This window comes from Dipodomys merriami, unplaced genomic scaffold, assembly GCF_024711535.1.
Source record: "Dipodomys merriami isolate MVZ:Mamm:240054 unplaced genomic scaffold, mDipMer1.0.p SCAF_11, whole genome shotgun sequence".
NCBI lineage: Eukaryota > Metazoa > Chordata > Mammalia > Rodentia > Heteromyidae > Dipodomys > Dipodomys merriami.
The window spans coordinates 35,451,588-35,477,093 of record NW_027202382.1 but is presented as its reverse complement, the minus strand read 5'-3'; the positions used below and the strand labels follow the sequence as shown (position 1 = coordinate 35,477,093).

Genomic DNA, 25,506 nt, shown 5'->3' with positions numbered 1-25,506 from the left:
ACCTATTGGACAATTAAAAATGGATAAAATACTCCAAAAAACAAAAACAAAAAAAAAAAAAGAGAAGAACCTGGCTTTTGGAGTCAGGCAGATCTTGGGCAAGTCCCTTTGCCTCTTTCAGAGACTCAATTTCCTCTTCTTTCAAGCGCAGACAGAGTCTTAACCTTTGAGGAATGAGTTTGTTAAGAATGTGAAACACTTGAGCAGTGCCTGACACATCACAAGACTCCTTGTAACTCAACAAGTCTGGAACCACTTGTATTTGATTCTGAGCTAGTGCCCCGTTCAAAGAAGAATGGAAGTATGTCCTTTATACAGCTGTGTCTCCTACAGGAGAATGGTCATGCTACTCAGAGTTTCCAACAAGGTCTCTCTGACACCTGCTATTCTGTGGCTCCAGCTGCTGTGAATGAACCCTGGACCTTAAATGTACTTCTGGGGCTAAAGGAAGAGTGCCAGCCAACATTCTGATACATATTATCACAGCTGTAAGGACAATCTTCTCTTCTTCCTAACATTATTTCATAACCATTTTTTTCCTTTATTGTTAAGGGTACTGGCCCAAACCAGCTAGGTCAGTTTGATTTCTGGCTCTACTACTTACTAAGTGACCTTAGGCAAGTTTCTAAATCTCTCTGTGCCACAGTTTCCTTATCTGTAAGATGCAGGTAATAATATGTTATAGGGTGAATGTGTCCCCCTAAAATTCGTATGTTGAAATCCTAACTCCTGACCCCAGATAATGGTATTTGGAGACATTTGGGAGGTGTTAGTTCATGAAGGCATGACCCCTACGGATGGAATTAGTGGTTTTATAAAGGAGATCCCAGGAAGTTCCCATGCCTCCTCTACTGTGTGATGAAAGTGAAAAGATGGCCATCAATGAACCGGATAGGCTCTTCACTAGACATTGAATCTGCTGGTATCTTGATCTTGGGATCCTTCCTTTCCTTCCCTTCCCTCTGCTCCCTCCCTCCGTCTCTCCCTCCCTCCATTAATTCCTTCCTTTGCCAGTACTGATGCTGAACCTCAAGACTTTGAACTCTTGCTCAACTCCCTACCCCACCCCCTCTCAGAGCTGTTGTTATTCTAATACTTGAATCATGCTTTCAGTTCTGGCCCTTTGCAGGTTAACTGGAGATGAGTCTCTGTAATTTGTCTGCCCAGGTTGGCTTTGCACCAGGATTCTCAGATCGCAGCATTCTGAGTAGCTAGGATTACAGGCATGAGCCAAACCACCAAAATTGTAAAAATAAAATTTCTGCTGTTTATAAGCCACAAGATCTATGTTTCTTTGTTATAGCAGTATAAATAGATTAGGACATAATAGTACCTACTTCATAGAGTTCTAAGGATTAAATGAAATAACTCTTGGTACCATGGTTAGCACACTGTAAGACGTCAGTTATCATTAACATTGCAATGACATTATAGAATTAAATGGAATAGACATGGTACAACTTTTCTCTGATGTTGTATATTTAAGATGTTTCCAGTTTTAAAATGTAAATTAAATATTCATTTTTTTTGGGGTCCAGTCGTGGGGCCTGAACTCTGGGCTTGGGCGCTGTCCCTCAGCTCTTCAGCTCAAGGCTAGCGCTCTACCACTTGAGCCACAGCGCCACTTCCGGCTTTTTTCTTATATGGTGCTGAGGAATCGAACCCAGGGCCTCAGGCATGCAAGGCAAGCGCTCTACCACTGAGCCAACTTCCCAGCTGCTAAATTAAATATTCTTAACAAATAGTGAAGTCATCTTGTATGTCTTTTTTTTTAAGGGAAGGGAAAGAACTGAAGAATTAAGTGTTGAATGAAGCAATTTTAGTACACTTAAATTATCTTTCAGATTTGGATGTGATGGTGCATGCCTGTAATCTCAGTACTTAGGACGCTGATATATTTGAGGCCAACCTGGCCTAAATAGTAAGACTTTGTCTCAGAAAAGTTATCTTTAAAAAAGAAAAACCACTTCAACACTTTCTAAACATATTGTGGACTAACTGCCCCACGTCAAAACTCTGGCTTCAATGTGATTCTTGCCTGAGGCAGAGCTGCCCTGAGTTACTTTACAAGGTCTTCCAGTCCTTCCTTCCAAGATGCTCCTAGCAGAGAAGCCACATCAGCCTTTCTCCTCTGCTTCCAGAGAACCTCTGATACAGCACAACTTAGGACTGCAGTGTACACACACACACACACACACACACACACACACACACACACACACACACACACATTAAATATCTAGGAGGGCAACTGTCAAGCCATATCACCTTATGGGGAGGTTAGAGGCCAGAGATTTTTGTTCTGGTCTTTTTACCAATGAAGTTTAATGAAAGCAGTGATGTGACTGAAATTCACATTTACCCAGACTGAGCATCATCTGTGTGTTAGGCTTTGTACAAATCTCTTCCATCCTAAATGTAAAACCACATGAGAGAGGATTTAATACCATGGTATAGAGGAGGAATCAGAGGCTCATTAAGGGCAAAGGTTTCCTCTAAGGTCACACAGTTGGCAGAGCCCTGATCCAAGTCTGTGATGCTAAAGATACAAGCTTTTCCCAGGGGCACCACAGGATCTCTTTTCCATTTAATCAACATGGATTAGAGCTCACATTGTATTGCTCCTGCTAGGCACTGAGAACAGAAAGATGCCATCAATCACTAGTTCTAGTATTAAGGCTGATGCTTGTCTGGGAGAAGTAAGAAAGCTGTGTGGGCAGTTCAATTTATCCTGTTGTATGTATTTCTGAAAGCCATTCTTAATCCTTTTAGGAAGAGGCAGGGAGAGATAGATGGATAGATCAAGTTGGTAATCAATGAATAAAATAAAGGAGGTGGGGAAATAAGGGCAGATTAATTTCCATTTAGAAATCCAAAAGAGCCTCTTGGAGAATGTGGCATTTCAGTTGGGCTGAGGAGGAGAGAGAGAAGGTGCATGTCTTGTTCACTCCCTTCCTAAACAGAAGTAAAAATAGAAGCTCGTTAGTGCTTGCTAAATATTGGTCTTGAAACCAGAACGTTCACACACTCCTCTCATTTTGCCCCCACTTCTTTACACAGACAGCTTTGTCAGGACATACCTAGAGAAAACCACAAATTCAAAAATACAACACACATATCAGCCAGATGCTGGTGGCACATGCCTGTAACCCTAGCTACTCAGGAGGCAGAGGTCTGAGGATCACTGTTCAAATCCAGCCTGGGCACACAAATATGAAGGACACTTGCCTCCAATTAACTAGCAAAATGCCAGAAGTGGATTGGCTCAAGGGATAGGGCGCCAGCCTTAAGTGAAAAAGCCAAGGGAGAGAGTGTGAGGCCAATAAGTTCAAGTGTCCAGCACCAACCAACCGACCAAACAACCAACCAAACAATCCCAACCACTAGGCAGGCACAGATTATTAACAAAAAAACAAACATGCAAATAACATCTAGTTCCCATATTCAGATTCACACAGGTATAAAACTCACATAGATGAACTTATACATATGCTTTTCCACCAAGCACATACAAATCCTTTCCACACCCACTACTCAGGCAGGAAAATAAAGGCATGCTTTCTTTAACATACACACGTTTGCACACAAATCTCATCCTGCTGGTCTGGTTGGAGTCCAGTGACTAATGGGAAACCAAGCACAAGTACCGACCGTGTAGGGGAGGCATCAAGAAGGCCAGGACTGGGTTAGCTGCATAGCTGGGATTAAGCCCAATCAGATGACAAACCTGCCCTGCCCGGCTGCCCCCCTAGAAGCTGCGCTGCCATGGTCCTGGCTGATGGTATGAGGTTGCGCATGCCTGATTTGCAGTTTCACCCAGGGTTTAAAGTCACCCAGGGTGAAGCACTGCTGTCAGCCCCACCCCCATCTCTGTGACAACAGGCCAGAGTCTCTGGGGGAGCCCGGCAGGGCTGAGGCCCTCAGGCTGCTTTCCAACCCAAGGCTTGTCTGGACACACTTCGCTGAGAGTAGTTAGCATTAATGAGGGTTTACCATAGTGGGCCAGGCACTGGGTTAAGCCCATTATGTACATCATTTAATTCTCCCATCAGCTCTGTGAGGGGGATGGGGTGCCTCCCATCACCTCCATTTAGTGGTGAGAAAACGGAGTCAGACCCCTGAACCACTTCGCTAGAAGCGGAGATGCAACTCCGGTCAGATTCTGGTCTTCCTGGGGTAAAGTGTGCGAGGTAAGTGAGTCTGTTTCCCCAGGCAAGAGTCCAGCACCTTGTGCCCGGGACGGGTCTGCAGACCGGCCCCGTCCAGCCTGGCTCCACTGATGATGAGCCAGGCTCACAAGCAGGTGCTTGGTGGGGGCGTGCCTCAGTTTCCCCATCCCTGAAGTGGAAATGGCAGCGCAGACCTCGCAGGGCCTAGGCCAGGCTCTCCTGGCAACAGAGGCAAGGCTGTCACAGGGTCGACCTGGTTCCTTGCGGGGGGCCGCAGGCCAGTCCCTGCCTGAAACGGGGTGCGGCGCCGGCGCCCCATTGTTCAGGAAGGCGGGGTCACTCGGAGAGAGGAATCCCCGCCCCGGGTCGCGCTGGCAGCCCGGTGAAGCAGAGGACTTGGCCCGGCGTCTGCCGCACGGGGCGCGTCCTTTGTCTGCTCCTCCGCGCCGGGTGCCGGAGGGCCCGCGCCCGGCTCTACGGGCAGACAAAGCGGGAGCCGCCGCTGGCCCGGCCGGCTCCAGCGGCGCTCGCACCACCCTCCTCCCGCCCTACGTCCCGCCCCTTTTCCCACGATGTCTTCTGATTGGTCTGCTGGGCTACAAAGAGGCCGGGAAGCGGGTGGGTCACGTGGGCGAGAGCGGCCTCTCATTGGCTAGGTACGGCTGCCAGTCGAGGAGGGCGGGTTGTCCGCGCTCGGCCGGGTCGTTCCCTCCGCGCTGAGGCCCGCCCGCGGGGCCGGCCGCCTGTCAGAGAGGGAGGCGGCGATGGTGCGCCCGGTGGCAGCGACGACGACGGCGGCGGCGGCGGCGGCGGCGGCGGCTTCCTCGGTCGGATTGCCAGGAAGAGAAGATGACTGACCAACCGACTGGTTGAATGAATGAATGGCGGAGCCGAGCGCGCCATGAGGAGCCTGCCGAGCCTGGGCGGCCTCGCCCTGTTGTGCTGCGCCGCCGCCGCCGCCGCCGCCGCCTCGGTCGCCTCGGCCGGGAATGTCACCGGTGGCGGCGGGGCCGAGGGGCAGGTGGACGCGTCGCCGGGCCCGGGGCTGCGCGGCGAGCCCAGCCACCCCTTCTCTGAGGCGACGGCTCCCACGGCCCAGGCCCCGCCGACCGGCCCCCCGCGCGCCACGGTCCGCCGACCCCCGGCCTCGACGCCCCCAGCCCGGCCCCCGGAGCCCACCCCTCCCCGGGCCACCGCGGGACCCGCGGCGACCTCCTCCCGCGCGCCGCCCGGCCGCTTGCCGACCGCTCCTCCCGAGGCGGAGCGCACTGCCACCACCCCGGTGGCGCCGACCGCCCTCTCCACGGCCACTGACCGGGCGCCGACCACCCCGGTAGCGACCACCGTTTTGGCGCCGACCACTCCCCGGACCCCGATCGCCGTCCTTCCCAGCAGCAGCAGCAGCAGCAGCAGCAACAGCAGCAGCAGCAGCAGCCGCCGCGTCCCGCCCACCCCACCTGCCACCGAGCCCCCCTCCCCTCCTCCCCCAGGTGAGTCCCCGCGCTGGCTGTCGGGCGGCGGCAGCCTCCCCACCCGGACCCCAGCCTCGGGCATCTAGAGTTGGGCGCTTGGCTGGAATGGTTCGTTTCGCTCCTCTGGTCTCGACTCCCCAAGGGGAGATCCAAGCTCCAGCCGCCTAGGTTGACCCTCTGCACGACCCACCTCGCCCCAGGTCTGGGAAGTCTTTTTGTCCAGCCTCTCCCCCTCCCTCTTCCTCCCCCCCACCCCCACCCCCACCCCCGGGGCCGTGCTCTTTCGGGTCGGGGGAAGCTGCCCTCGCCCAGGCATCGCATCTCTTTCCAAACCAGGTTTTTCTGGCCTTTGTCAGAAGAGATCCAGCAGGGACGCAAACTTTTGGGTTCGGCTCTACCTCGCCTGGTTTATCTGGGGAAGTTTGAAAATCAGCAAACATCCCTGCTTCCATCCACCCCACAGGTCAAAGGCTGAGCGAAAGGGATCCCGGTTTCCTTGTTCATTTTTCTTCTTGTTGTTGTTAATATCAGATGTGCCTGTGCCAGGTGGAAGAGGTAGGGAGAGGATTTTGTTTAGAAACAGCAGTACACTACCCGAGGTCACAAAATAAAACAGCTATTGTCATCCATGTTTTCTCTGCAAGTAAGTAGATTCAGTAGGTCATTTGGGGCACGTGTGTTATCTAGGTTGAACACGTTTATAAATTAGGTTAAAACCCTTCCTTGCACTACGTATTTTCTCAATTACAAGGTCAGGTGTTCGGTTAAAGACAATTTAAGCAGGGATGCCCATTTTTGTCCCCTTAAAAACTAGGCTGATTTTGCTGATGCTGACAGAGGCCAATTTCATTTGGAGTTCATACAGAGAATAAAGCTCCTCTTCTTTCTGGTTAAAGTCTCAAGCAACATTAGATCTGACTCCTTTCTTTCTCCTTTTATATCTAAAGTTGTCCTTAGCCAAGAAAATATAACTTGTCAAGACTTTAGACAAGAGTTTCTGAGTTCTTTTGCTTAGAGTTGGGGTGGAGGTATGTCCAAAGCCCTTGTCTGGCTGGATCAGCTGACCTAATTCTTAGGCTCAGTGGTTTACTGTGAGTCAGGTTATGGACTTTGGACTATAATTGTGTCTGCAGAGAAATTTCCCACATGGTTATATGCTTTGATACAGTGTTGGTTTGGAGTTTGATTATTCATTCTGAAAAAAAAAAGCCAAATTTGGATTGATTCCAGCTTCAAGGGTATATTAACTAGGCCCCCCCCCTTTTTTTTAACCTGTGATGATTTGGGCCTCTAGAAGAGACACTGACATATGATTAAAACACAGGAATTATAGTGGTTGAAAGTATGGACTGTGTTGTCCATTCCTAGGTTAGAATTCCAGTGGGCTGTCCCTATGAAAGCTTGAGCGAGTTACTTAACCTTTCTGGCCTCCTTTTCTTCAACTGTGAAATGAAGATAATTATAGTACTTGTAAGATTGCTGTGAGAATTAAACATCTTGAGCTGAATCTGGTGGTGCATGCCTGTAATCCCAGCATTCAGGAGGCTGAGACCGAGGATCATAAGTTTGAGCTGAGCTACATACAGAGATCCTCGCTCAAAACTGTCTTTAGTGCTTAGCACAATTCCTGGTATAAGCACCATGTGTATGTTAAATATGCTTTTGACCAAGCATTTTTTTAAATAGAGAAAAGCATTTGAGAAACCAAGTAGGGACTTGCGGTGATTAAATTTTTTTTTCCATTTAGCAAAATATAATGAAAAAAAAAAGAATTAGATTTTTTTTTAAAATTTCAAGCACACAGTAGCATTAAGGTTGCAATTTCTTACTATGGTTAGTATCGGATAAATAACTCAGGATAATTGGTTTTCCTTGTTTTAAAAAGACACTAAGATAACCCTTTCTGACAAAAACAAAGCAAAACAAAAAACCAAAAGTCTACCAAGTGAAAAGTGAAAGTTACTGTTTTCTGGTTTCAGTAAACCTCTAGATGTTAGTAGTGTTTGCAGCTGGTTGGTTTTTTTTCCTTCAAACTTTTTTTCTGGGCATGTGTGATCATTACACAGAATTTTTAAAAATAGTTTTTAGGTGGGCAGGTTTTGGTCTAGAGTGTGCAATCCCTGTACTGCAAAGAAAATTTAATTGAATAAAATAGTTTTTAAAAAATGGAATGATTCTATAATACTGTTTTACAACTTGCTGTATTAACTGTGTATCATTGATTGTATATATACATATATATTTATGTGAGTACCTTGGATCTAATTATTTTTAATAGTTGTACTTCCTATTGTCAGAATGTGTCATAATTTATTCAACCAATCTCTATACACACTTAGATTGCTTTAAAGAGTGGAGAAGACTGTTCTTAAGTTCATCCCATTTTTATTATATTTGTCTAATACTTTGATTTGAATCAATGCTCAGAATTCAAATAAATTTCTAGTAACATTGGGCTAATTAGTATTTGCCATTTGAATTGTTCAAAGTTATTAGTATTTTCCATGGACTAACCTTAGTTTTAGCATGTCCAACTCTGGTCACTTCCCTTTGTTTTAAATAATCTGGAGTTTTACTACTCTGTGAAGTCACTCTGGGTTGCCAGTATCTAGTTCTCAGGCGCTTCATTAGCTTTGTGACCTGATAAACAATTTTAGGATTTTTTTTTTTGCCGGTTCTGGTACTTGAACTCTGGGCCTGGCCACTGTCCCTGAGCTTCTTTTGCTTAAGGTTAGCACTCTCCCACTTGAGCCACAGTGCCACTTCTGGCTTTTTTGAGTAGTTTACTGGAGATAAGAGTCTCACAGATATTCCTGCCCCAGCTGGCTTTGAACTGTGATCCTCAGATCTCGGCCTTCTGAGTAGCTAGGATTACAGTTGTGAGCCACTGCTGCCTGGCTTAATTTTAGCTTTTATGATAGCAAGTATAGACTATTTAACCAGAGCCAAGGGTTTAAATAGTAAACAGAGCTCTTTGACAGAAGAAAACTATTTGAATTTGAAAGAGCTGATTTGGCTTGTAAAGCTGGATTCCCTGGCATTAGGAAGAGAGGTTCTTCCTCATTTCAATATTCCTATAAGAACTAAGTATAATATTTGATTTGATACATCTTACAGATGCTTTCTGAATTAAGAATTTCTCTCTTGGAGACTTAGCTGAGTGTTTTTGCTTACCCCTAAGTTAGGGCTCTCCATTGTTTACACTCACTTTCTGCAAACTGAAAGTAATTGCCCAGCAAGCAAGCACTTTCCTCCCACAAACCTGGCAGAGTACTCAACTGATCGGACAGGACATTTGGGGAAGGGTAAAGAGGGATGCTGGGTCACTAGCAAATCGTAATAAAACTCTGAAGTAATGACAAATGTTGGAGTTTTTGAATTATTGACTAATAGGGTACAATAGGCTTTTCTATTCTGACATGGCTCTACATTTTAAGAATGTATAGAGGTAGCTGATAGGCATAGCTGTAGTTAATGATGATGGTCTGGCTGGGCCCACTGGAGGCCATGTAGAACAAGTCTGATTATCTGAGCCATGGCAATTCTGAAGGGTTTTAGAGACAGTGATTATGCTCCTTTGGAATCTGAGCTAAATGACTTCAACTCATTTAACTGGTCTTTATGTGATATGTTTTCATATTTCTTTACTAGAGTCTCCTCTTTACTATACTTTTTCAGTCTTTCTGTGATACTCTCAGGATGTGGAAAAAACCTGGACATAATATACTAGCTGTGCTCAATTAGCTCTAGAAGAGAGGACAGTTACCTTGTTCTTTCTAGTTGTGACCTTGAAGATGATATAGTTAAGCCTTGATCACAATCTCTTTAATGGACATATTGGCTCCATTAAGATACCAGAATTTTAGCCAGGTATCAGTGACCCCTTTAAGCCTAGCTACTCAGGAGGCTGACATCTGAGGATCTCGGTTCAAAGCCAGCTAGGGCAGGATAGTCTGAGAGACTTATCACCAATTAAACAGCAAAAAGCTAGAAATGGAAGTGTGAATTAAGTGGTAGAGTGCTAGCCTTGAGGAAAGAGCAGCTCAGGGATAGCCCTCTGGCTCTAAGGGCAAGTCCAGGACCCATACAGAAGAAGAAAGAAGAAGGAGAAAGAAGACAAGGGAGGTAGAGGAAGAGGAGGAGGAGACAGAAAAGGAGGAGGAAGAAGAAGAAGGGGAGGGAGAAGGAAAAGGAGAAGAAGAAGGAGAAAAAAGATACTAGAATCTTTTACTTAAAAGCGTAAGAGCCTGATGGGTCTTTTTTCTCTATGGGCTTGGAAATTCTGTCCTTTTCTAAACTAACAAATGGAGACATTTACCATACATAGAGGATTGATTTGATTGTTAAATTCAAGTCATCCGTTTAGATCCCAAGTTTGTTTGTGTACTCCACCCAGTTCATTCACATTACCTACAGGGTGTTCTTACAGACAGTCAAAGGGCAAGTCAAGGCGGGCTGGTTATTCTTCCTCACAGGGTAAGGATGGATGATAAAACATTTTTACAGGGAAGGGATAACAGTTTAGGTGAGTTCTCAAGTGTCTGTTTGACCAGTACTGTAAAAAGGAGCCTTATTTATTTGAGGTTCAGGTAATGAGAGGAAAGCCCTAGTTTGTAAATTCTACTACAACATGTAAATGAAACATTTGCAATAGATTCTATTTGCTTTGTTTTCCTTTTCTTATTGTTGGTTTGGAGACAGGATCTTGCTCTGTAAACCAGGTTGGTGTGGAACACACTCTATAGCATAGGCTTTTTTCCTTATTCTCCCTCCCAGTGCTAGGATTACAGGTGTGGACCACCATATCCAACTGTGTATATTCTACATGAAATAATAGCAGCCAGAGCCCTCCTACTCAGACTGGAAAATTCCTTTTTTTTTTTTTTTAAAGCTAGTACTGGGGCTTGAACTCAAGGCTTTGAGCTCCCCTTCACCTTTTTTGCTCAGTGCTGTTGCTATGTCACTTGAACCATGCCTCTAGTTCCATGGGGAAGATGCTTTCTTCATCTTAAAATTTCCTATTACTAGGCTCAGGATCTTATTACTTATGTTTTATTTAAGAAGATACCATTTATTTTAAGGAAACAAACTGTAGAGATCCAAAGATAATATAGGTTCTTAATATTTTATTCAATTCTGGGTGCTTGAATATATTTGAGAATTTTTCAGATTTTAGGAAGTTAATAAATCCACCTTACTGACGCTGGGACAGCATCTAGTAGCCAAATATTTGAGGATATTCATTACAAAATACACATTGATTGGGATAAAAAGAGACTATAAGTAGTCTTGCATTTGAGCAGGCCAGGCTTTGTTGCCAACTATGTTCAGGGCAGGGCAGGTATTTGCCACCAAATGAGTTACAGAAAAATATTTAGTTTTGGAACTTCAAATATTTAATCGGGTCTGAAGGATGTGGACTACATAATTGCAAACACACTATGTTCCTGGAACTATTTTAAGTGTCTTACATATGTTAAGTCATTTAATCCTAGAATAGTTAGGTCTTGAATTAGTTACTATTACTACCCTGTTTCCTTTTTTTTTTCTCCTTTCCCTGGTGTTGGAGGCTAGAGATACAATTCAGGGCCTCAATTCCTATTCTTATTTTCTGATAAGAAAACAGGTCCAGAGAAAACATTATATTCTATACATTTACCCTCTTCAATGTTTTATGGTTGTGGTATTAAATTATAGCTATTACTCTACTCTTGTTTTATCTTTAATTTTGTCTGTGATAGATAAATTTATCTGAATTCTTTTTTAGGGCCAAGTCTGGGGACTTCTCAAACTTACTTCTTATTCTTGTCCAAAGTGCCTCATTTTGTATAGAAATTCCTTAGTCTGAATAGTTTCTGGAACAACATAAACTCCAGAACATTAGTTTGAAAGCTTTTGAATGATGTCTTCAGGAAGCCTTTTGGCTAGTTGAAAATTTGCACATTGAAATAATCTTACTAGACCTTTTTATCTTGATTTTACTAAGGACCTATGAAATTAGAGTATGCATTACTTCTCATCTTAGCATTCCTAAACATGTGAACATTAACTTCCAGACGTCCTGGCACCCTTATAAAAAGAAAGGAAGTAAAGCATTATAGTGCTGGTTTTACTGATGGGTAAATTATGGGCAGAGAGATTACTGCTCTAGGGCACTTCATAGATCAGAAGAGGATAGAAATATAAGATATTGTTTATCTGAAAATGTTAGATGATATTTTTAGTTATAAATAGCCTTAATCTATGCCTTTTAAATTGATCTTGAACTTTGTTGTTTGTTTTCTTTAGGTATAACATGAAAGTCTATTTTATATCATAGACACCTGGTCTGTGATCACTTAAGTCTTCTTTTAAGGAAATTTATCTGGTTTTCACTAGAAACTACCCTACACTTTTGTAATTTTAAAGGGAGATTTTTAAAAAAATAGTGATGAAAAAGATAGAGATTGTTGAGATCCCTATGTATTTGAGCAACAATAAAAGTTTGCTCAGAATAATTATCCTTGATGGTGTCTAAGTACTTCTAAGAAATTCTGATTAGTATCTGAATAACCTCTCTAATAATGCCACCATTCCATAAGTTATTGTTCTACATATTATTGTTAGAGAAATCTTTCCCAATTTTTCCTTCTTAAAAACAAAAGTCTTCATTCTACTCTGCTTGCTTGTTTATAAATGAAAATTCTTCTATATGTTCTTCTCATTCTTGTCTCATTATTAGCCCATTCCATTCTTTCCAGGTTCTTTTTTTTTTTTTTTCCCGTTGTGGGGCTCGAACTCTGGGCTTGGGCACTGTCCCTCAGCTCTTCAGCTAAAGGCTAGTGCTCTACCACTTGAGCCACAGCGCCACTTCCAGTTTTCTGAGTGGTTTATTGGAGATAAGAGTCTCACAGACTTTGCTGCCTGAGCTGGCTTTGAACCGCATGATCCTCAGATCTCAGCCCCCGGAGCAGCTAGGATTACAGGCATGAGCCACCGGCGCCCGGCTTCTTTCCAGGTTCCTTAGGGACCCAAATTACCCTCTCTGTTGAACAACTTACTACTTTGACCTCCCTCAGTGCCTTCTCAAAGCCTAATTCTTCCACAAGGCCTTTCTAGATGAACAAAAAGTCCTTGAAGATGTCTTGGTATCAGAATGCATGGGGTTGAAGACTTTGCACTCAGAATAAAACATGTCTTACTCAGTGACTTTATCCCTTTTCCTATTGATTTAAATAAATTTAATTTAGGTTATTAAGTCCATTTGAAATACAGATGTCATCATTTGTATAAATATTTAGGACATGGTGCTAATTACCTCTTTTTGAAAAAAATAGAGAAAAGATTTTCTTTTTATCTGAGGATCTTTATTGCTTAGATAAACCTCTTACCCTTCTCCACCACTAAGAACAAAGTAATCTTCCTCTAAAATTTTTTGTATTTTAAGTGGCATTTTTTCTGTATATGAGTAATTTGAGCTGTTTTTGTTGGTAAGTTGACTTGGGATTTATACACAGTTATGCAAGGTTTAATTTGATTGAGAAATGTTTAATCTTTTGAATAACAGAATTTTCCCTATAGAAACATAATTAAATTTAATAGTGTGAACAGAGTACTTATAATAATTAACAAGTTTGAAGTGCATTGTGCTTTACAGAATGCCTTTAAAATTCTTAGGACTTTGCCATCCATACTTCATCCTTATTGATGTATTATTTATGTGTGTCAATATATACACAAAGGGCCTGGGCACTCTTCCTTAACTTTTTTTTTTTTGAGTCTGGTCGTGGGGCCTGAACTCTGGGCCTAGGCGCTATCCCTGAGCTCTTCAACTCAAGGCTAGCGCTCTACCACTTGAGCCACAGCGCCACTTCCGGCTTTTTTTCTTTTTGCTTATGTAGTGTTGGGGAATCGAACCCAGGGCCTCATGCATGCAAGGCAAGTGCTCTACCACTAAGCCACCTTCCCAGCCCCTTCCTTAACTTTTTTACTCAAGGCTAGTGCTCTACCATTTGAGCCACACCTCCACATCTCACTTTTTGCTGGTTAATTGAAGATATTAGATATTTCTGTCCAGGCTGGCTTTGAACTGTGATCCTCAGATCTCAGTGTCCTGAGTGTAGCTAGGATTACAGGCACGAGCCACCAATGCTTAGCTCTATCAGTCTTTTTAAATTAAATATACATCATATAATTTAATTTTTATGTAATACAATTGTAAATATTATTATCCTTATTTTATGGATGGCTAATACTTGGATTTATGAAGTTTAAGTAGTTTGCCCAAACCTATCATGTTTCATAAATTCTATTGAGGACAGGGATTTCTGTCTTGTTCACATTTATATCATCACTGTCCAGCCCCAAATTAGATTCTCAATATTTAATGACTTACTGGCCAAAGAAAGAACACTTAGTAGCTACAGTAGACATAGAGTATATATGCTTGAGGAAAATAATGTAATAATAGCTTATCTCTTAGTTTAGAAATGCACTTTTATCTAACTTACCCCAGTGGCTTATAATAATAGTATAAGAACCTATTACTTTGGCAGATGGAGTTTTTTTGAAATCTAATATATTACATTAATTATTAACTTGTTACATAACCTTGTCCCTTCTATTTTTCTTAAAGGAAGAACAACAATAGACAGTGAACATCTGATGATGTTTGTAGAAAGAATAGCTAAAGTTGGAAAGCTGAACCCTTGTCTTTAAGCCATGGAACTCAGGGTTTGTTTACTAATCCTTTGATCTTGAGCAAATGAAATGATAGAGGTAGAATTTGTTTATACTTTTTAAACTGCATTATTTGGGTAATTGAGCTTCCTTACATGTGTTTAGGAGCTGGGATAGGGACTAGAGAGTCCGGGTGGGTTCACATGTAAACCACGTAACCCCTACCTCTCTCTTCCACATCACTACCTACATTTTAATCCATTCTATTATTATTAGGATTTAGTCTTTCACTAAAAATTTTTTTTTGTCAGTTGTGGGGCTTGAACTCAGGGCCTGGGTGCTGTCCCTGAGCTCTTTTGCTCAAGGCTGGTGTTCTACCACATTGAGCCATGGTGCCACTTCTGGTTTTGAATGTTTTAATTGCAGATAAGAGTCTCACAGGGACTTTCTGCCTGGGCTGGCTTCAAACCTTGGTCCTCAGATCTCAGCCTCCTGAGTAGCTAGGATTATAGGTGTGAGCCACCAGTGCTCACCTCACTAAAGATTTTGGAAATATAAATTCTCCTACTCTGACATCCTGAGATAAAGAAATTATAGTTGTTTCTGAACTATTACACAGTTATTACAATACTTGGATTTGGTAGCAAGATACATAAAAAGAAGAGAATTACACAACGTATTAATTGATTAAAGCTAAGTAATGAGTTTGTGGATAACTCCAATTGTTTCTTAGTGCTTTTCTGAAATTGCCAAGCTTTTTCCATGAGTTTACTTAGTTTTAATTTTATAGTGATAAAAATAAATGAGTTAAGATGAAGAAAGGATAAGTTTGGTCAGTCTCACATGAGATCAAGTTGGATGATGTCACACAGAGCCATTTACCTCTACTTTCTATGTTTGACTCAGCAAATTTAGTCTAAATCAGAAGTATTTGCCAAGTCTCAGTGTCTTGATTCTGAAGAAAAGAGACTGGTGAGATTGTGTCCAGAGGCCTGACAAAGCTTAAACTCAGGGTAGAGATAACATATGTAAGATTTGGTACAGTTAGGGAAGGTTAACTGAAACTTTTGGTATGAGCTAGAAATGGAGAACTGATTTTTTTTTTCATTTTGTTTAGTAAATGGAGTTTAAAATGTGTACTTTAATTTAACTGAAGCAACTTATTCAAATAGATATAGTTTAAAACATGCAAAATTTGAATTCATGGCCTTGTTCACAGTCTCTACCAATAGAAGATCTTTGTTCCTTCTCTTAAAAACACAGACACTCCCACCCCCAAATTTGGTTTCAGTCTGTCCCATATGTTTTACAATTAGATCAGATGGGATTGCTTTTATACTGGTAATATAACAGCTGTTCTATATGATGCCTTGCCAGGGAGACTGCTAAGCTTCAAGGGAAGGGGAAATTTATTCATTGGAAAGAAGGAATGTGTTCTGCCTAGTCAGAAAGAAAATGATAAGGAGTAGAAATGTTTTAGCCGGGATGTGGAGTGCTAAATAGCTTTTATTTAGTAAATGTTACACTCTTTAGATAACTGACAAAAACTTATTGCATTGTATGCTTCATAGAAACTAGCATGTTAACAGGGATTAGTTCTTTTTTTTTAAACCTAGAGCTTTTACTTGACACACATATGAGCAAAAAGAAGTTAGAGGTAGTATTGTTAATTCTAAGGACAACATAATAACATAATATTCCCTCCTTTTTTTTTTTTTTGCCGGCCATGAGGCCTGAACTCTGGGCCTGGGCGCTGTCCCTCAGCTCTTCAGCTCAAGGCTAGTGCTCTACCACTGGAGCCACAGCGCCACTTCCGGCTTTTTCTGTTTATGTGGTGCTGAGGAATCTAACCCAGGGCCTCATGCTTGCAAGGCAAGCACTCTACCACTGAGCTACCTTCCCAGCCCCTACTCCCTCCTTTTTAAAAACTTTGGTAATTAGTGTGTGTGTGTGTGTGTGTGTGTGTGTGTGTGTGTGTGTGTGTGTGTGTGTGTGTGTGTGTGTGTGTGTGTGTGTGTGTGTGTGTGTGTGTGTTGGTACAAGTGCTTGAACTCAGGATCAAAGTGTTCTCCCTTAGGTTTGTTTTTTTTTTTTTTTTTTTTTTTCAAAGCTGGTGTCTGCCACTGCCATCTTTTTGACATCTTTTTGCTTTTTCCATCTCTGGAACTTTTCTGTCCAGGCTGGCTTTGCCCCAGGATCCCCAGGTCTTAACCCTTGAGTAACTAAGGATTACAGATGTAAGCCACTCTTGCCCAGCAGTGACAAGTCTTTAAAGAATAAACTAAAAAAATACTCTAGGAAGTGTTTAGATGGTGGTCACTTTAAAAGAAACAGCATGAATCAAATAGCTTTTTAGGTTCTCTTTAGTCTTATCAATCATTCATAAGAATGCATAAGAGTATGGAAAGGGTTACTGGAAATTATGGGAAAGAGGAGGGGATGCTTGCCATTCCAATATATGTATTCTACTTTATTTGTGCATTGAGGCTTGGTTAAGGTAAGACATTGGATTTTTCCTGCTGTATATTTCATGTCTGATTTTTATGTTCCTTATGATCCTACAGTTCTTTGAGCACAGCATTAGCAATAAAACCCTAACATCCACTGATGTGTGTGGGTTAATGAATAGTTATACAGTATACCAAACACACAAAACATTTTAGTTGTTGGGTATTATTATACCGAATTGTTGGTATATTGCCTGCAAACCTAGCCTGTTCAACTGGTTTTAAATTTTAAGTTAGTTTGTTGCATCAACTTGTCCACAAAGTCAGGGCTGAATGGTCTAGATAATAGTGGAATGGCAGCTAGAAGAACTGAATTCCAGTTTTTCTTTTCATTCATTTTGTGCATTATTAAACACTGTTTTCATGGTCCTGTGATTTAGTTTAACTATAAAATGAAACCTATTACTTCTAGTGTCCCAAGATTTTTGAGAACATATAAATTACTTGCTTTTTTTTCTCTCAGATACAAAGTCTTTGTAGAACTCAAGCTGTTTTCCGATATTTTTCCATAGTACATGGCTTATATTGGTTTATAATATAATGTAAATAAAATAGCTCTGATTAAAGATAAATATACACACATGCATTTACAAATTGCTACATATACAATATAGTTTATAGGTAATTCAGTTTTATAATCAATTATGCTATGGCTTTGGAACCTTTATGTTACGTTGTTGTTTTTTTTGTTGGTTGTGGGGCTTGAACTCGGGGCCTGGGCGCTGCCCCTCAGTTCTTCAGCTCAAGGTGAGCACTCTACCAGTTGAGCCACAGTGCTGCTTCCAGTTTTATGGAGGTTAATTGGAGATGAAAGTCTCACGGACTTTCCTGCCCAGGCTGGCTTTGAACTATGATCCTCAGATTTCAGTTTCCTGAGTAGCTAGGATTACAGGTGTGAGCCACTGGGACCCAGCTTATGTTAGTTTTAATGTTTTGAAATAGAATATCTTTTGAGGTTGAAAGTAGTACTATTGCTGCTATTATTATAATTTAACCTATTAAACTTGTTTTTCTCTTGTTTCCATTTCTTGGAGTTCATTTTGTAAAATGAACACATAGCTATTGAGCCTTTGGGATCTGCTCTATGAATATCCTCCTTTTAGCCTATTAAACTTTGAGTGCTTACTGTGTTCAAATCACCATATTAGTGCCTTTTAATAGTTTCAGAAAAACTACTCCATAAAGATTTTATCACAGAGTTTAATATTTATTACTGCATATATTACTCTATTTTTCATTGCAATAAGTGAGCTACTGTAATTTATTTGTTATAAAGGCAAGGGTGTACATTGGATTTAGCACTCTGAAGTCAAATGTTTGACAGATAATATGAAAACAATTCATCTCATTTAAATTAGCTGTCCTGTCATCAAAAAGAGCACCACTCTATTTTGGATAGTGATTGAGGACTCCACAGCATGCTTTACTTGAAAGTTTGGCAGAACCAGGGACCAGTGACTTGTTTTCCTGTGTCAACTCCAGCACAAACATAATCGTTTTGGGTTCAGGTTGGCCTCTGAAAGCATAAAGTCACCTGGAACCAAGCCAGGCATTTGATATGTTTAATCCTGAGGTGAGAGTAGTCAAAGTGCCCATCTGCCTGGCTTTTACACTAACAAAACACCTGGGTGATATGCTAAAGAATATGTCAAAGAATGGCCCTGGCCTTCCAGAAACTCTCATCTACCTTACACAATGATATATGTTCTCTGAATTTGTAACTTTGAAATCAAAGAAACAGTGAACTATAGTGTTATTGAGTAGGTATTAATTAATGTCTATGTTGATTTACTAATGCTTAATCATCTGTACATACTTAGTAACTAGCACATAGTAAACACTTAGCTGTCATTATTATTACTATTGCTTTTTATTACCTATTGACAATGTTTGGAAATCAGAGAAAACTTTGGTAATTCTATCGTAATAAATTTACCCTTTTTTTTTCTTTTGTTGCTTGTGGGTCTTGGACTCTGGGCTTGGGCACTGTACCTGAGCTCTTCAGCTCAAGGCTAGCACTCTACCATTTGAGCCACAGCACCACTTCCAGTTTTCTGGTGAAGAGTCTCATGGACTTTCCTGTCTGGGCTGGCTTTGAACAGAGATCCTCAGATCTCAGCCTCCTGAGTAGCTAAGATGACAGGTGTGATGAGCTACAGTTGTTGGGCTATTACCTACTTTTTTTGACATAGTGTATACACTGTACCACACTGTTAATCAGGAAGACTAGCACATTGTTTCTGTTCTCTAACAGCTAGTTCTAAGGTGTAGGGTAGGGAAACTATGCTTGAAGCAAAGGCTACCTCCTATCTTTTCAGAGTTGCCTCGGTCAAAGTGAGAATTCCCTCATACTATCTTGACGATACAACAGTAATAGTACTATTTAGAATTGGACTACATGTAAGCTATTTGTGTGTGCGTGCATGCGGGTGTACATGTGTGCTAGTACCAAGGGCTTGAACTAGGGCCTCATGCTCTCAGCTTTTTTGCTCACAGCTGGCATTCTGCCACTTGAGCCATACTTACTTCTAGTCTAGCTCTTCTGCTGGTTAAGTGGAAATACAGTCTTGTATATTTTTCTGCTCAGGTTGGTTTCAAACCACCATCTTCTACGTCCCAGTTTCCTGTGTAGTTAGAATTATACACATGAGCCACTGGTGCCTGGATAGGTCTTTAGGGAATCTTTGAAATAGCTATTATTCAGCTCTGGCAGATGTATTTTCCTCTGTGATCTTTTTGTAGGTATTAGATACCGACCACTAATAACCTAGTAGAATGAAAATATGATTGATCCTACAGATATAAATGGCTACAGGTGCTGATGGTTCACATCTGTAATCTAGCCTTAGTTAGATCCTTGAAGTCTGGATGATCATAGTTCAAAGCCAGTTCACGCAGAAAAATCCATGAGACTTTAATGCCAATTAACCAGCAAAAGCCAGGCTGGGGGCATGATTCAAGTGGAAGGAAAAATGCCAGCCATGAGCAAACAAGCCAAGCCCCAAATGCACAAGGCTCTGAGTTCAACTCCTAGTACTGGAACCAAAAAATAAAGAAAAGAAAGGTACATTTATTCAATTCTATATTGTTAGCATGTTGATTTTTTTAAAGCATGCCAATACAATCTACACATGTACATGCAAGTCACATAGTCTTCCTAGGCTTCAAAACTGTTCTCAGTAACATGAGTATAATTGCATCTGGAAGTGTAGGGCCTAGAATTCAAACTCAGCTCTGTGGGACTCAGATGTCTGTGCACATTTTTTTCCTTTGACTAAACTGATGTTACATTGCCAAAGCAGATGGGAGTAGCAGAAAATAAAATAAATTGGTTACAGAACATATTTGAGGTTCTGCTTTTCTCACCTTTTCTAGCCTTCTTCAGCAAACTCATACTTTTTCTCACAGCATTGGTTCCAAGTTGTACATACTGATCCATGTTTGCATTCAGTAGCTACTATAAAAATTAAAATTAAATCAAGGTGATATTTCTCAAAGGCTGATATATGTGTGGAGTAGCAAGTTATGAGAAAAGATAATGGTGGAAATTAGAAAAGATAAAAAGGTAGAAGAGCATGGTAAATGTAAATCAGACATAAATAGTGTCTATGAGATTGTCTATTCATCACCAGAGGGTCAGTGCAAATACAGACAACGTAATGTTTATTAGCATTTTGCAAGTAAGAGCATGCTCCATGAAATGGAAATATTGGTTGTTCTTGTCTTGATAATAAAACCTCCCGTCTTTCACTTAATACACACTAAGATGCTGATGCTTAACAATACGTTATAAAGATGGCAGGTGATACTTGATCATATAAAACTTATAGGAGAATATCAGATTTACAAATGTGATTCATACTTCTGATAGTCACCTTAGAGTGCATTCACCCTTCTCCTTTCATAAACTTTTCTCCTAGTCAGCCAGTGGTCAGGGTGAACTATAGATGTGGAAAATGTATATATAGTGCAAAATTGAATTATATCAGTCTTCTGGCTAACAATTTATGATAAAGTATGTACATTTTTTACAATAAGCACCATTAAGTGATTCTAACCCATAAAGCTCAAGTTCCTCAATATAATTTAAAATTTCTGCATGATCTGTCTCTGCCATCATTTCTTTTTTTCTTTTTTTGGGTCCGGTCGTGGGGCCTGAACTCTGGGCCTGGGCGCTGTCCCTCAGCTCTTTAGCTCAAGGGAGCGCTCTACCACTTGAGCCATAGCGCCACTTCCGGCTTTTTTCTTTTTTCTTATGTGGTGCTGAGGAATCGAACCCAGGGCCTAAGGCATGCAAGGCAAGCGCTCTACCACTGAGCCACCTTCCTAGCCCCTCTGCCATCATTTCTTGTATCCCCCCTTCATGTTTTAAAGTCTAGCAGAGCTGGAGACCGGTGGCTCACGCCTGTAATCATAGCTACTCAAGAGGCTAAGATCTGAGGATCACGTTTCAAAGCCAGCTTGGGCAGGAAAGTCCGTGAGACTTTCATCTCCAATTAACTACCAGAAAACCAGAAGTGGTGCTGTGGTCAAGTGGTAGGGCACTTGCCTTGAGCTGAAGAGCTGAGGGACAGCACCCAGGCCCAGAGTTTAAGGCCCATGACCAAAAAAAAAAAAAAAAAAAAAAAAAAAAAAAATTAGCAGAATTAAATTGTTCATATTTTCCTCCATATATAATATTTAACATCATCATGATTAGTAGTAGTGAAGTGCTTATCACTGAAGTTCTTATTCTTTGTAAGATACTAAGAGATGTAGACAAGTCATCATGACCTCATTTAATTCTCAAGAAAGCCTAATAAATGCATGTTGAGCTAGCTGGGAAGTTGGCTTAGTGGTAGAGTGCTTGCCTTGCATGCATGAGGCCCTGGATTTGATTCCTTACCACCACATAAGCAGAAAAAGCTGGAAGCAGCGCTGTGGCTCAAGGTATGGCGCTAGCCTTGAGCTGAAGAGCTGAGGGACAGTGTCCAGGCCCAGAGTTCAGGCCCCACAACTGACAAAAAAGAAAAAAAAAAAAAAGAAAGAAATGCGTGTTGACATCCCTGTTGTACTAGGCAGGGATTGAGCTTTTGTAGAGTTTTAAGGTTTTGTGACTGAGCAAGGTTTCATGGCTAGTAAAATGTAGAACCTTGGTTCAAATTCAGATCTGTCCAGCCTCAGAAATTTCCTTAATCACTAAGCTAGACTTTGTTTATGTTATTCCCCCTGCCTGGAATGTCTTTGTTTTCAGTTTAAGTCGGGGGTGTGTCTTAATTGTAAATAAAGAAATAAATGCTTATTGATTTAATCTGAAATGGAGTTTACTAAGAGAATATGGAGGAATTCACAAAATCTTTAGGGGTGCCAAATTTAGACCATGGCACTGGAAGTTATACCCAATCTCATCATCTGAATTACAGGCAGTACCACTAACCATGAAAGGCTGTAGTTTCCACCAGCACTGCTGTACTTGAGAGGCAATATCAGGTGCTACTGTGGCTGGTTTTACTGCCTCCATCTCCCTCCCTCAGCCACTGAGAGAGGCCCTCTTCATGCTCCTTCCTTGAATCACTATTTTCTTTTCTTTTTTTTGATTTTATTTTATTGTGAAAATACTGTACAGAGGGGTTACATTTACATGGGCAAGATAGTGAGTACATTTCTTATCAAGCATTGTAGCCTCCTCCTTTGTTTACCCTTCCCAGCCTCCCCCCAACCCCCCACCTAATCCTCCCCCCCCACCACCAAAGTTGTAAAGTTCGTTTTCGACATGACAACTTGTACTTCTCATTGTTGCAACGGGTCCACCTGTATCCTTATTTAAACGACTGGTTTTTCCCCTTCCCCTCCACAAATTTGAATCACTATTTTCTTATACAGAATATTCAATAAAATTTTATTTTGCCTTGCTCTGCAGAGAAATGCAACTGTTTTGTTTTAACTAGTGTGTCTCAATTATTCAAAGTAGTAGGTTTCATTATGACATTTTCATATGTGTATAATGTACTTTGGTTGTATTCACTTTCTACCCCTTTTCTTAAAATGATGGTGCTAGAGATCGAATATAGGGCCTTGCATATGCTAGGCAAGTGCCCCTACCATTGAGCTATATCCCAGTTCTTGATTATCCTTCTTTTTCCCTTCCCTCCTCCACTTTTCGCTTTCTACCACCCAAATAATCCCACCTGTACTTCTGTGTCTTGTTTACTCCCTGAACCCCACAGATAAATCATTAGTTTCTCATTGCAAACCAAGTGAGTTTAGTCCTCAGTAACTTGGAAGTGCTTTGGCTTCAGAGGCAGGAAGTGGGGGGGGGGTGTAGGACAACAAGAATTTGATGTTATGGACCTTGTGTTAGGGAATCAAGGCTGAAAATAAGGAGATTTCCTCCAAATAGTAAGGGATTCTAAAATTGTGGGAAACAATAGTGATACAAATCTGCTCAAAGGATGATGGATGTCTACCACATTCCTTGACTAATGGATAGTCCTACTGGTGCATCCATGTAGCCTCCATACCACCGTTTTAACTTATGCATCCTGATTTTTTTAATTAGTTGCTTTTTGTTGTTGTTGTTGTTGGTCGTGGTCTCATGCTTGCTTAAACAGGTATTCTACCACTTGAGACATATCCCTAGCCATTTTGTGCTGATTATTTTTTGTGATAGGGTCCATAGTACCCAAACCTATATTTTAATGTACATTTCCTGCCATAGCTGGGATGACAGCTGTAGCCACGGCACCTTGCTTTTTCTATTGAGATGGGGGTCTTGCCAACTTTGTTCCTGGAATAGCTTTGAACCATGATCCTACAGATCTCTGCCTTCGGAGTAGCTAAGATTACAGGCATAAGCTATCATGTTCAGCAGTTACTTGCTTTTGGACTCTTGTTTTAAGTATTACCTGTTTATGTAAGTGGCTGCCTCTGTATCTTATTTCCAAATAGTTTATAGGCTATTCCTTAGTGATACTAGGTCTGGTCTCTCTGACATCCATCTAGAATAGAGTTCAGCACATATTAAATACTCCATATATTGTTGAATTGCATTGAAACATGAATCCTCCTCACCCAATGAATATAAGTTCCACAAAGGCAAGGATGTTTATCTTTGTGTCTGTCTGTCTCTCTTTAACAACTATATGTCTAGCACTTAGGTTAATTCCTAGTATGTGGAAGATTCTCAGGAACTAGTTATTAAATAAGAGTATGCCTAAAATGTAAATTATTTATATTTGTGGATGACACTGTCAGAAAGATCTTTGTATGAGAATGGATAATTCAAGGTAACACATAAAAATTTCCAACTAGTCCACAGATAACCTTTTCCTTCTATCCAGAAGCATATCCCTTAGAGGTCTAGGGGATATTCAATGGTCTCTAAAATGGCCTAAAGTCCCATACCTTCTCAACAGAAAACGTTTTTTGCCCCACACCCCCTTTGATAACCAAACCAGCTATATCCTGAAATAGTATCTATTTTGAGAAAACATTGCTGGACAAACTGTCTTAAATACATATTTAAGAGCAGTAGCATCTCACATTGAAGAATTGGGGGTCTATAATTATGAAATAATTTTCACAAGGAAGTGCAATAAAATATACTGTAGACCAGCTTTTTCTGGCTTTTAGAAGTTAGTGTTTTGACACAAACAAAAGCACAATTAAGCCAGAAGGGAACTTCCAAAAAGAATTATTGTTAACAGTAACTATCATCTCTGAAGCAAGACTAGCTGGGAATTATTACTGTCAATGATAATGATCATTCTTGGAGCATGACTATTTGGGTTTGAATTCTTTTCTTTACTACGTACTGTGTGACCTTGGATGGGTTTTGTGTCCTTATCTGTAACATGGCCACAGTAAAGGTTATTTAGCAATAACGTATCAAGCACTTAGGATTTCTGGCATATTGGCCTTCATAATGTTAGCTGTTTTTTTCAATCATTGTATTTTGAATACCTGTTTACTTTTCCTACTTCCAATTTTTGTAATTCTTCACTACTTCTAATTCTCTTAATTCTGATAATGTTACTCCATTTGATAAATGGGTAATCTGAGTCTAAAATGGAGGTTATATTGTCTGTTTATTAATCATGTAGCTGTGAAGTACTAGTTCGGTAGGATTCAAGCTTCATCTGGCATATTTTCAAAGCTCTTCCTATAATGGCAAAGTAACTTGTTAGAAATTGTTCGAACATAGTGCTCTCTAGTGTACCCTTCCAAGCATGTTAGTGTTAAATGCATCTTTCCCCCTTGCCACCTTCACTTCTGTGAAGGTCTGTTTTTGTTTTGTTGTTGTTGTTTGTATTTGTAGCAGAAAGTATGTACTTGAAGCACATTCCTCTGTGTGTGTGTGTGTGTGTGTATGTGTGTGTGTGTGTTTGTTTGTTGGTCGTGGGGCCTGAACTCTGGGCCTGGACGCTGTCCCTCAGCTCTTCAGCTCAAGGCTGGCACTCTTAACACTTGAGCCACAGCACCACTTCCGGCTTTCTCTACCTGTGTGGTGGTGAGGAATCGAACCCAGGGCCTCATGAATGCAAGGCAAGCACTCTACCACTGAGCTATCTTCCCAGCCCCATGAAGCATATTCTTATATAATGCTCTAACTGATCATTTCACTTTTCTTTTTTGTTAGCCTAACTGGTCTTAGATTGGCTTCCAAAGAGAAGGCTAAGATATCTGTTAGGAGTCAGATGAGTAAATGTATACATTACCCAA

At 41.2% G+C, this 25,506-nt stretch overlaps 1 protein-coding gene across 1 annotated transcript in view; it reads left to right on the top strand.

The window, feature by feature from the left end:
- Nucleotides 1-4,945: 4,945 nt before the first annotated feature.
- Nucleotides 4,946-25,506, top strand: part of Megf9 (multiple EGF like domains 9) — a 91,654-nt gene continuing 71,093 nt past the window's right edge. The window contains exon 1 of the mRNA XM_070012633.1: nucleotides 4,946-5,659. Coding sequence (XP_069868734.1) covers nucleotides 5,047-5,659 — 613 coding nt within the window. The 5' untranslated portion in view covers nucleotides 4,946-5,046. The remainder of the gene's footprint in view (nucleotides 5,660-25,506) is intronic.